Here is a 12,937-nt window from a genome sequence, read left to right as displayed (position 1 = left end):
ACTGGCCCCTAATGCCAGAAGTGTGAATATGATGACAATACACCAAACACGTGTCATATGTCATTAAGGGACATATCGTCGGGTACTGTAAAAAGTCCCCTTACTTTTACAACAACTGAAACCGCCCGCCCGAACAACGACGTTCATCATTCTAATAACCAGGTTTCACTATGTGAAAACCTGGTTAATAAACAGAGGTTTTGTACAAATACACGGTTTCGGGGGCGGGGGCAACGGTTTCGGGGGCGGGGGCAACGATGATGGCAGAAACTACATCAGGAAACCAGGTTATAAGCGCTCATCGAGCACTCAGTGTGATTTCATTACAGGCAAAACACAATAAATCAAACATTTTATTTTCAGCTTCATGGGACTCCTCAGTAACAGCAAAACAGACTACACTTCAGAGTTCCATATTTTATCTAAAAGAACTGATTAACAAATATATATACATCATCAACTGTCTTACGACAGAACTACAGTAGCAAAAATTTAATCATCTATTTCTTTTTTTGCTTATTCTTAAGTTGTTCCAAGTAAAATCCCAGAGCTTTCTGAACTGAGTCTTTTGTAATAAACTGCACAAAATGCTGAATGTCTTCATCTCTTCTTGACAGTAGTTTGTCCAAAGTTGGCTGGCGAATCTGTTTCTTTGTAAGCTGTCGAGCGAAATCTGAAGAAAATAACGTGGCATACCATATTCTGTCAGAGTGATAAGTTTGCATGCACAATAATAGGTATACTAAGAATGGTTAATATACTGACTTGCATTTATTTTGTTGTGCAAACAACAACAACCAGATATGGTTTTATCAATTTCAAAAGAATACATATTCTAACATTTGATGCTACCATATACTTTTGTTATCTAGGGTATAGCTAAAGAGAAATAAGTCCTTTTTGAAAGCACTCTTCTGCCCTCATGGAGACTAGTATGGGCACCATTCCGACCTGATCTAATTTGGGTTAAAATATACAAAAGTTACATATTTGGCTATTAAAACCTCTTACTTCACTTAAACATAATTCCTAAGTTTATCAGTGCCCTTTTCACCTAAAAGACACTGTCTCTTTTCTGCAGAACCTTGCCTTTTTAAAGCCGGGCTCAATCCCTTAAATCATACATATTTCTCCTCATGATGTCAACATCTTAGCAAATAACATGTAGTATGGATAAGCCTTTTATATTTCAGTATCTTCACATTAAAGCAGTAAGTAATTAACTTGTTTATGACACAACAGCACTGCAACAAGATGCCAATGCTTGTCTGATTTTTCTTTCATCAATAAGGGGTATACCCATACAGTATAAAAACAGTAATAGGCCTTGGAAAACATCTTTGAATTATCAATGGCCACATGAGTTCCAAGTTTCATGTGAATATATTAAATGTTGTTAAAGTTATGACCAAGGTTCAAGTTTTTGCATGAGGACACTGTTGGAAACAATGCCAATGCCTGATAGCCTCTTCTTTTTTTAGAGATATGCTAAAAATGTGAAATTAAGTGATAACAGATATGCTAAAAATGTGAAATAAAGTGAAAACATAAAGTCCTTTTTATAATATCAAAACATTCAATAGAATTATTAAACAAATAAAAAAAAATACCTGGTACTTTGAGCCAGCTCTGCATTTCAGTCTGGGCATTTTCAATTATAGCCTGCTGTGGCACGACAGTATCTACAAGGCCAATTTTCTCTGCCTCTTCAGATGTAACCATGAGGCCCTTCTCACAACAAATCTCTGCCTGACGCATACCAGTTGCATTGATCATGGAGTCCACAAACCTGCATGGAAGTACAACTTATATATTAAATTACACAAACAAGTTTAGGTTTTTTAACCTAAGATTTTGCAAAAAGCTACATCAGTTCTTATCATCAACCATTGAGTTTATTCATAAGTTATTGAAATTTAACTGTTTATTATTATTGGCTCCATTGACTACATTGACCTTTAGGTTGAGAGGGCAAAGTTATGGACATCTCATCATGAAATATTATAAGAGCTTTGATTTTACAAGCCTTCATGCATTCATCAGTGTTTTTTTTGTTTTTTAACTTAAAGTTGATATCCATGTTGTTAACAGCTGGTATTTGTATCATTTGGATAAATATTATAATATAAAGTAGATAATATTGTTCAAATATATCTGTCTTTTTGTCAACAACTGATGATATTGCATTAAGCAGGACGTCAGTTCAATAATGACAAATTATCAACTTACCAGAATGGGGGAATGATTCCCTGTAACAAATTAAAACAACTTTGAGACTTACATGTATAAGGACCTTATAAATGCACAAATTGGAAAGCAAATATAGAGCTTAAAAAGTTTGCTGTGAAAATATCAATCCAACATAACACTTACATTCAAAGAATGTGTTTTCCCTGTTCTTTAATCTTAATCTCAACAAAAGTCACATATTAAAAAGCAGCGTGTTTTTCTTGGTCAAAGAACAGGCATAAGACTTGAGACCTTGACAAGAAATATTCTGCCCAGAGTAATTCTCAGTACTAAAACGTCTACCAAGTTTAACCGTCTTGAGTTATATCAATCGCAAAAAGTTCCAATTTTCGCACTGCCTCCACTTAAGACAACAACATCAAGGCTAGGAAAAAAACTAAATGCAAGCAAACCCATTGAAAACCTACCAGTTGTGTCTCATTGAGGCCTATAGTGTATCCTGATGCCATTATCCTGTAGTCACAGCAGAGGGCCATCAGACAACCACCAGCAGGGCTGTGACCCTGAAATGCACACAAAACATGTTCATAACAAAAGCCCCAAGGAGCCAAAGCCAACATTTGTCTGGTACTTTTAGTAAAAGAGGGATATAACTCAATTATTTTTTATTTTTATAATAATTATAAATGACCAGAGTTATGGGCTTGAATATACAGTACATTGTCACTAGTAATATGTTTTGATGTATCATGTAAACACATTTTTTCTTGAATGATTACTAAGTAATCATTAACCATTATTAAAGATTTTGAATGAAATTTTTAAACTATCAAGGGGCATAATTTGACAGCTGATGAAGTCAGACCTATGGCCTTGTCATGATGTACATACATGTATTGTAACTAATATTTTAAGTTTCATGTGAATATTTTTCATGATTCATAGGAAATGAAAATGCTATGCATGTGGGTATTATCTCAACTATTGCTCAGAGTTTAATTTGAATATCTTGAACACCTTTTATTCTTACGGCAAACATAAAAGAACTGCATATCACCGCCAATGACAACACCAAAAAGCAATAATTAATGCAATTATTTAGTTATTTACACATTTTCAATGAACAGGAGACACAGTGCACTTTATGAGTTTCTGACATGCAATGCTATTTTCAAGTTAACTGATACCTGCAGTAGCTGAGCTAGCCAAATCATTTACCTGTCACAAATGCAAACATTTTGAGATCCTTAAAAGTTATCTCTATTATCTCTATCAAAGCTTTACATAAATACAATGAATTGTTCAACCATTCTGTACAATTAGTTCAATTAAATTTTAAAATATAATACAACTATTGATAACCATAAAACATACATTGATGGCTGCAACTGTTGCAAGGCGCGAGCCATATAGGTTTATCCACATCTGCTGGAGTGTCCTCCAAAACTCTGCTAGGCGGTCTGGCTGTGGGTTGTACATCTCCATAATATCCAGTCCTGCACTGAATATCTTACTGTTGCTCTGCAAAAGTTAAATAATGAATTAACCATAAATCTAACAAAACAATCTTGAATCAAAACAATCTTGAATTATTAAGATATTGCTTAGGGATGGCTGTAGTTTTGGCCGGTAGACATGTGTAGTTTGGGCTGGCAGATGGCTGTTTATTGGACTGGCAGATTGCATTGCTTTGGCTGGCAGATTGCTGTAGTTTGGGGCGGCAGATGGCATTGCTTTGGCTGGCAGATTGCTGTAGTTTGGGCCGGCAGATGGCTGTAGCTTGGGCTGGCAGATGGCTGAAGTTTAGGCTAGCAGATGGCTGTAGTTTGGGGCTGGCAGATGGCTGTAGTTTGGGCTGGCAGATGGCTGTAGTTTTGGCTAGCAGATGGCTGTAGTTTGGGCTGGCAGACATTTAGTTTGGGCTGGCAGACATTTAGTTTGGGCTGGCAGATGGCTGTTTATTGGACTGGCAGATAGCATTGCTTTGGCTGGCAGATTGCTGTAGTTGTGGGCGGCAGATGGCATTGCTTTGGCTGGCAGATTGCTGTCGTTGTGGGGGGCAGATGGCATTGCTTTGGCTGGCAGATTGCTGTAGTTTTGGGCGGCAGATGGCATTGCTTTGGCTGGCAGATTGCTGTAGTTTGGATCGGCAGATGGCAGTAGTTTGGGCTAGCAGACGTGTGTAGCTTGGACTGGCAGATGGCTATTTATTGGACTGAGAAATGGCTAAAGTTTGGGTTGTCGTATTGTTGTAGTGTGGGCTGCCAGATGGCTCTTGTTTGGGCTGGCAGATGGCTGACATTTTGGCTTGTGGATTGCTGTAGATTGGGCGGCCAGATGGCTGTAGTTTGGGTTGGTAGACATGTGCAGTTTGTGCTGGCATATGGCTAAAGATTGGATTGCCAGATGGCCATAGTTTGGGCTGGTAGACAAGTGCAGTTTGTGCTGGCATATGGCTGTAGATTGGTCTGGCAGATGGCTGTAGTTTGGGAAGATGGACGGCTGAAGTTTAGACTGGCAGATAGCTGTAGTTTGGGCTAGTAGATGGCTGTAGTTTGGGATGGCATTTGGCTGTAGTTAAGGCTGGAAGATAGCTATAGTTTGGGCTACCAGATGGCTGTAGCTTGGACTGGCAGATGGCTGTAGTTTTGGCTTGCAGTTTGCTATAGCTTTGGCTGGCTTATGACTGTAGTTTGGGCTTGCAGTTTGCTGTAGATCGGGTTGGCAAACTGCTTTAGTTTGGGTTGCTGCAAGATGGCTGTATGACCGTAGTTTGCTCATATACTTAACATGAATGTTTTGTAACATTTTATGTGTCATGTCAAAGTAAACAAAAGACCGAAAATAAACAGTGTTTTGGGTAATATGTTTCACTGACAGTCACATTAAACTATTAAAACAAATTTACTTAATTATTGAAAATTAAACTATCCACTTACATGATTTAGATTATGACATACATTTCCAGTCAATGAAATAAACCATCAGCCTTCTTTAAGAACAGCACTTATTAATAAATAACATTAGTTTTACAATTTGTTAAACATTAACATTATTTAGAATACAACGTACATTTTATGCCAATGAAATTGTAGAAAGGCAACCGTTAAGTAGTACACTTAATCATTAAGAATTTCAACTTTCGCACTTGTTAAAAGGTCTGCCTACTGTTAATCATTCGATTCACACTCCCTGTGTCAGATTTTGCGTTGACAATGTATCAGCCAATGAGGTTGTTTTCTAAATCAGTTAGATGACATGGATGAATTCTTAATAATAAAGAAGGACTCGTTCGCTACACTCTCTCCACCCATTCTTAATCATTAAGAATTCACTTCATGTCATCTTCATGGTTCTTGTCTGGTGAAAAACATTAGTCTTAGCAAGTTAGAAAATATTGTAAATATGTTCTTAATATAATGATCAATGCAACACTTTCATTCTTAAATTAATTGGCTGTGCATATTTAACTTATACAAGTACTTTGATTTTTGAACATGCAGTCAACAGAACATTTTTAAAATACTCACAGATGTTAAAATCAGACCTCTGCATGACCTGTCAGTTTCTAATTTCTCCAGTAACAAATTGATTTCTGTCATGAACTCCAAGTTGAAGCTGTTTACAGGCGGTCTGTTCAGTTTAACCACTGCTACACCTGAAAAGCAATTATATAGATTGTAATTGAAAAAAGAGACTTTATTTAATCCAAATCAATGCCCTTCAACAATTTGGTGATAAATTCTGCACCAAAATTTTGAAATGAACGTGAAACTTAATTAATGGTGATAATAATAAAAGTGTTGACAATGATTAGAAGGTGAAATAGCTTTTTTCATTTCTTATACAAGAAGATCAAAAGAGTAGATTGATCTTAAAATGCTTCCTATTATTTTTTTTAAAGTAAGGTCATTATCCATATTAAAAACTTTGAAATGTCATCCTCTTCAAATGAAGTCATTTACATGTATTAGAAATTACTTTTTAAGACCATTATCACTCATATTAAATGTTGAAATGATTTTCTTGTAAATAAAATGATTGTTCACCATTCAAAAGAAGAACAAAGTTTTACCACTTTTGCTGTCCATGTCCACCAGCAGTTGGTCACCTCCTGTTGACATACATCGTGGCAGCACCGCAGCTGCTCTGTGAACACTTGCCAGAGACTGCAGCAGTTTCCTTCCACACAGCATTTTGACTTTGTTTCACTGAACACACAAAATACATTGGGGTAAGTCTGACGACTCAAAAAAAATACAAAATGAAAATAGAGGAAAGTATTATGTTAACATTTCATTATGTTTCATGAAGTTAGGTTTAACATTTTATAGTACACTTGTGTACATTGAAATTTTGATGAAAAAGACTTGAAATTAAACTAAATGAAGGTCATCCTATTTTGTAGAAATCAATTCATAATTACACATTAAATTAAGGTCAGTGTTTTTACACCTTTTTGTGAATTGGGTCATGGTCATAAGAATGTGAAAACAGCCACTCAATGCCTAAAGGTTAAAATTTAAAATATCTCAATTCTCAAACAAACAAAGCAAAGCGCCCTTTTGACTTTTTTAAGGGTTGAATTGTTCTTGTACTGGTTTGAGAATCTGATGCCCTAGCATGTGTCATTTTGGTTTTGTATTTTTCATTTACATGTACTGTACATACAAGATACATACATATAATATTCATATAAAACAAGCCATCTATATTGGATCTTTTAGAGTTTTTAAACTTTTATTATGCTTTCAAAATTTTCAACATGCTTTACTATATATAAAATCAAGATATTAAAGGATGAACTGCATTTTACAAGTGTGTAGTGATCTGGGAACCAGTCACTTTATCTATTTTAATATATTTAAATAACCAGTCTAATAGAAGCTTATGTAGGGAACCAGCTAATAGGAAAAAGACAGACTTTGACCGACGAAGACTGAGACCTGACGTACATTAATGTTCTGACTATCACTTTTACATCCATCATCATCCTTTACAAGATTCGACGCTTGAGCTCATCTTTATTCAGGTATGTTATTTGGATGTAAGTTTATATGCTGGAATCACAATAATGGCGCTGCCACCAGTAAAGTAAACCTGGGAGGAAAAATACACCCGGTGTGGGGCTCGAGCCCACGACTGCCGGAACACTAGCAGGGCGCTCTAACCAACTGAGCTAACCAGGCGGCTGGTTCTAACCCACACACACTACACTCCTACCCCATTAACCTTTAAGGCTGACAGAGGCACTCCTGCCGTTTACCGCTGCCATCAGTAAAATAAACCTGGGGGGAAAAGTGCGCCCAGTGTGGAGCTCCAACCCACGACCGCGGGAACACTTAAGCACGGCCCTTTAAGGCTGACAGAGGCACTCCTGCCGTTTACCGCTGCCACCAGTAAAATAAACCTGGGGGGAAAAGTGCGCCCAGTGTGGAGCTCCAACCCACGACCGCGGGAACACTTAAGCACGGCACTTTAAGGCTGACAGAGGCACTCCTGCCGTTTACCGCTGCCACCAGTAAAATAAACCTGGGGGGAAAAGTGCGCCCAGTGTGGAGCTCCAACCCACGACCGCGGGAACACTTAAGCACGGCACTCTAACCAACTGAGCTAACTACATGTGGAAGGCTTTCAGATCTCTGCCATTTCCACAACTGGGCTATTTAAAAAAAATTGGCTAGTTTGAGTATTTTCTAAATAAAATGAATAATATACAAATTATCATCATTTCTTCTTTCCCATATCTTGTATTTCTGTGTCATCTAAAAGTCTGGGAAGTTTTACTAAATTAGCTTCAGCGGAAAAAAGTTATGCACAAATAACAGGCCAAAATTGTCAGGAGTGTAACCAAAAAACGTGACACTTTACAAAAAGCACTCAATTCAAAGCATTACTGTAAACAACATTGGCGAATGACAATGTAATAACTTTATTAACCAGAAAAACACATATGTTGACCTCAAGGTTATATTAAAATTTAAGCTATATTCCATGATTTATGCATGAAATATTACTGATACTGATAATGTGTGTTAGGAATTTTTCCACATTTTTTTTTTCTTTAAAAAACTCTTTTTTAAGTATACCTCGGATGAATTATCATATAACTTACAACTAATTTATTAAATGTTTAGGATAAATATCATTATTACATGTGTACAATATTTTTTGTGTGTTATTACTCTTTGATGTTTAGCTTTCTAGAAAGAAGCTGGCCTAAAAATGTCAGGAGTGTAACATTTGGTATAAAATGAAACACAGTGTTGGCGAACAGTTAACAAATGTACTAATTAGGATGTTTCCTGGAAGTCTATGTCATGGAGTGATCGTAAGAAATTATCATTAGTGAAAATAGTGGTTGGTTACTGAGCATGTAGATGATACGTGCCTGTCAGGAGTGTAACATTTTTTCGTGAATTTTTGGCATATTATTATATCATCATTTTCAGAAGTATAACAGTATATTTGTACAAATGCTAAGATTACAAATGAGAGTTGAAGGATACATTTTCAATCTGATGTAAATAAGGTAAGTTTTAACCAATTTTATGCCTATAAATGTTATCAAAAATGTTTGAATTTAAAACAACTTATTTACTATGCAACTAATAGAAAAATCATGCAGTGACAGACAATCAACAAATGGTATTTTTTGGCTACAATGAGGCAAACTGATGACCCTGTTCTATAATTTAATTCATTTAAAACTATGTGACTTTAATTTCCAGCATGACTATTGACATGTCCTTCAATGTTATACTCCTGACCAAATATAGGTTTTGAGTGTGAATACTATTTTTTTACAGAAAAAATATCATATGAAAAAGGGACAAATTAATTGTAAGCCTTCCAAGTTTCAAAGGGGCACTAAGAAACAAGAAAAGTTTAATACAAGGAAGAAAGTCATTAAAAGAACATCAGAAGAAAAAAATTAGGAAATACAGAGAAAATTTTAAAAATGACAATGTAAAGTTTTAAAAAAATGAAAAAGAAACAAGAAAACACAGAACACAAGAAGCAAGCAAAAATCAGAAAATTGCCAAGTTACATGTATGAAGAATCTTTTAGAAAACCCCAGAGCTTGGGCCAAGACAATAAAGCTTTTATTGAAAAGGCAACTTCTAACAGACGATCAAAATTGGTTGACAAAGATGAAGTTGTTGAGAAAACACTTGAAGTAAGCAAAGTTGGCCGTCCAAAAGTATGAGAACAAAAATGTCGAAAGTAAGTGGGCATCTGCAAACAAGAAAAATAGTCAGGCCAGAAGAATGTCATGTCTAAATAGATACAAGAAGAGGAAAGATACTCAACTGAAAAGTACACTGTCAAAACCAGCAGCTTGGGAAGATAAGCTGTACACCTTGAAAGCTGCATTCAAGAATCATGCCCAACAAAAAAGCCACCATGCATGTAAATGGAAGTCATGTACTAGTACCTAAACGCCATTTACTAAGTTCAAAATTGAAGTCTAGAACAGCAGATAAATGTGTCGAAAAAGGCAGCCCAGGCAAATTTACAAACCACAGAGAGCTGTCTGACTTATCAGTATGATAATGTCCTTTTGACACTATACCTGGGACTGTGAGAATTGGGGTATGGACTATATTCATATCTGTATGAGCCATTACTTTCAATTTGTACCGGATCATTTTGTGGCTGATAATTCAACAGTATGCAGAAAGAAGAAGTCTCTACAGAAACACAGAGGTGAGATCACGTTATTTATATTGTGGCCACAACTTAGTAACTTGAGAGCACAACTTCGTAACTTTACAAACCACAGAGAGCTGTCTGACTTATGCAGAAAGAAGAAGTCTCTACAGAAACACAGAGGTGAGATCACGTTATTTATATTGTGGCCACAACTTAGTAACTTGAGGGTACAACTTCGTAACTTGTGGCCATGATTTATTAAATCATGGCCACAACATAGTAATTAATAGTAGTTACTTAGTTGTGGTCACAAGTAACTAAATTGTTTTCACATTTTGATAAGTTGCGGCCTCAATTAAGTTACTAAGTTGTGGCCTCAAGTTACAAAGTTGGTGACACAATTGACTAAGTTGTGGCCACAATATATAAAGTGTTGCGAATGTCACATCAGTGCAACTGTATTAGTGTAAGTCTGACTTAAAGTAGCAAAGGTAATATAAATATTAAACAGCAGATGTGCAATAAATTTATATTATTACCGGGTATATTTATCATCATATATGAATTAGGACAGATATTTTTATGATCATGTTGTGAAATATGACTTTCTAATGAACATGCCTTAAAAGTGGATGGCTCAGATATTAAGATTAGATTAATGCAGTTAGCTACCATACATGCCATATCCCCCGGCGGGGGGAAAAATCCCCCGGAATTTCGATCCATCCCCCGGTCTCCTGGCGGGAGGTAAAAATCCCCTGGATTTTTTTTTTTTTTTTTTTTTTTTTTTTTTTAATTTTACATCAGGCAAAAATGACAAAGTGAAACCACAGTATGTGAGTGAAACTGAATGTAAAGAAACAACTCCACAAGGGTGAAATGCCAAAAGGAAACTTTTACAACAAGTGATCAATTGATTTGTAGTAATTATCAAAGGCAAAGAAATATTACTATTTTGGAAGGAAGAAATTAATAATATTTATTCTATTCTCTTATTGTCTGAAAGTCATCAAAGCTGATAGAATTAAGCACAATTTTTTAAAAGACTTTGGAGGAAGGTAAATTTTATTTAATTGTCTCAAAAACATATTTTTCCAATGACTTATTTTGTTCTGCAAGTGCATTACAGTATGACATGACAGTGTATCATAAGAATATGATAAATCATGACATAAAATAATTCTGTATAATGAAAAAGTTAAGAGGTTTTCAAAGCAAACTATATGTGAATACATTTTTTCATACTTGCGTCTAAAAATACTTTCAAATTTCGCCAACTTAGACCTGCTAAAAAAATCCCCCTGAATACTACCAAAATCCCCCCGAATTTTCAGCCTTTTGAACAAATCCCCCTGAATGGTCTCCAGAAAATATGGCATGTATGAGCTACCTTAAATGGGATGTACACCTAATCAAATGCAAATGATATATCATGGCCATCCCTAGCATGATATACTAAGAAAACTATCACTGCCAACACTTATGTCTCAGTTTTGGGTTAAAATTGAAATTTAATACATAGTAACTTGGAACTTGAAATATTTCATCAGGAGTGTAATAATTCGGAACAGTTGTATTTAGTTAATTACACTTAATACCATTAGTTAAATGAAATAAAAGTGTTACTGTTGTAGTGCTTTACTGTTATTTCAATTGAGTTTTGCAATTTTTTACAAGTTGAGCAAGAATTAAGTAACAGTAACTCTTTTTTATGGTTTTGAAAAAACTTTCTCAGATTCTGTAAAATCGCAATGTGTCAATGCTAAATTTGTTTTATAATGTTTCACTGGCTATCAATTACTTTGTAATTGCATGTCTTTTAATTTATACTGAGAAATTTTAAGTGAAATCTATTTAATGGTTGTAATCTACATATGTCAGGAGTGTAACAATTTCTTAAAATATTGTTCCTGTTTTTATTTTTGTTGCATGAAGTGAAATCATAATGCCTCCTATGATATCTTTGTTAATGTTACTTGTTATTGTTTGAATTCTACAAAAATGTTTGGGTTTTTTAATTTAATTGCACAATTTAAATAGAAAATAAAATAAAAAATACCTTTGAATATTACATTTCATCGGTAAAAAAAGTACAAAAAATCAAATTCTTCAGAAATTGTGAGTGACTGAGTAATTCAACATTCTATTAATGTATGCTGACATAAGAGCTACCAAAATAATAATTGGGAGACATGTTAACTTAGGTTATTTCAAGAAAAATTGACATTAAAAGTGTTCATGTATTGTGTCTTTTTATTCCATGTTTAGTTTAATAAAAGTTTGATAAAATTGTTAATATGAGTTGTTTTCTCTATCGGATACAAAACCAATTTTGTACACTACAAAGTTTGTTCATCAAAACTAGGCCTTGTATATAATGATGATTTAAATTTAGACCATTTTTCAACTTCTCTAACCATTTTTTTTAAATAGCCCAACTATAAATCATGTAAAATATTCTGTATGTGGATAAGTCCGCCCAGATAGCTCAATCCGTAAAGCGTTGGACTGTGAATTGGACAATCTGGGTTCGATTCCCAGGCGGACCAGGTCACTTCTGTTGTTATTGGTTATGAAATCCTTTTTATGACCATTGGCACTATACCACTGCATCTGGCATGTACAGAAGTTGATAGTCTGCCCAGGATAGGTGTGCAGTGGTTGAACTGTCACTCTGGGACCTTTCAATGTGCTCACGCCGGGACCCAGAGTATAAACTACTAACACCACCAGCATGTGGAAAAATGGCGGCATTTTCGGACCAGAGCTCTTTTGATAAAGGGTTAATTTAGTAAGCGTTCTTATTCAGCAGATCTTTTTGAAGACACACACAGTCACATATCATGTGATGTACTAAATCATATTCAATCATTTTAGATCGATCGTAAGCTACCTAATTAGTTCATTAAGTAGTTTCAAACTAATTGCAGTGAATGACAAACACATCTGAAAAGGATTTTGTACCTGTTTACTTCGACAAAAGTTATGTTTTTATCTGTCGAATTTGACAGGAAGTGCCAAAGTGGAGACGCTTGGTAACACAGACGCTTGATTATGAAACAGACAACATTTTTCACCAACTCTATTCAGT

General features: G+C 35.3%; 1 protein-coding gene across 1 annotated transcript; it reads right to left on the bottom strand.

The window, feature by feature from the left end:
* Positions 1-340: 340 nt before the first annotated feature.
* On the bottom strand, positions 341-12,935 carry LOC128242891 (enoyl-CoA delta isomerase 1, mitochondrial-like). The gene is made up of 8 exons (XM_052960305.1): positions 12,811-12,935; positions 6,266-6,401; positions 5,721-5,848; positions 3,565-3,711; positions 2,658-2,753; positions 2,230-2,249; positions 1,611-1,789; positions 341-673 (listed from the first exon to the last, which is right to left on the bottom strand). Exons 2-8 carry the CDS (start codon positions 6,384-6,386, stop codon positions 501-503), a joined length of 864 nt encoding a protein of 287 aa, XP_052816265.1. The 5' UTR covers positions 6,387-6,401; positions 12,811-12,935; the 3' UTR covers positions 341-500.
* Between the last annotated feature and the right edge of the window lie 2 nt (positions 12,936-12,937).

The sequence above is a fragment of the Mya arenaria genome, chromosome 2, assembly GCF_026914265.1.
Source record: "Mya arenaria isolate MELC-2E11 chromosome 2, ASM2691426v1".
Classification (NCBI taxonomy): domain Eukaryota; kingdom Metazoa; phylum Mollusca; class Bivalvia; order Myida; family Myidae; genus Mya; species Mya arenaria.
Note: the sequence above shows the minus strand (reverse complement) of the source record. Positions and strands in the feature narration are given on the sequence as shown.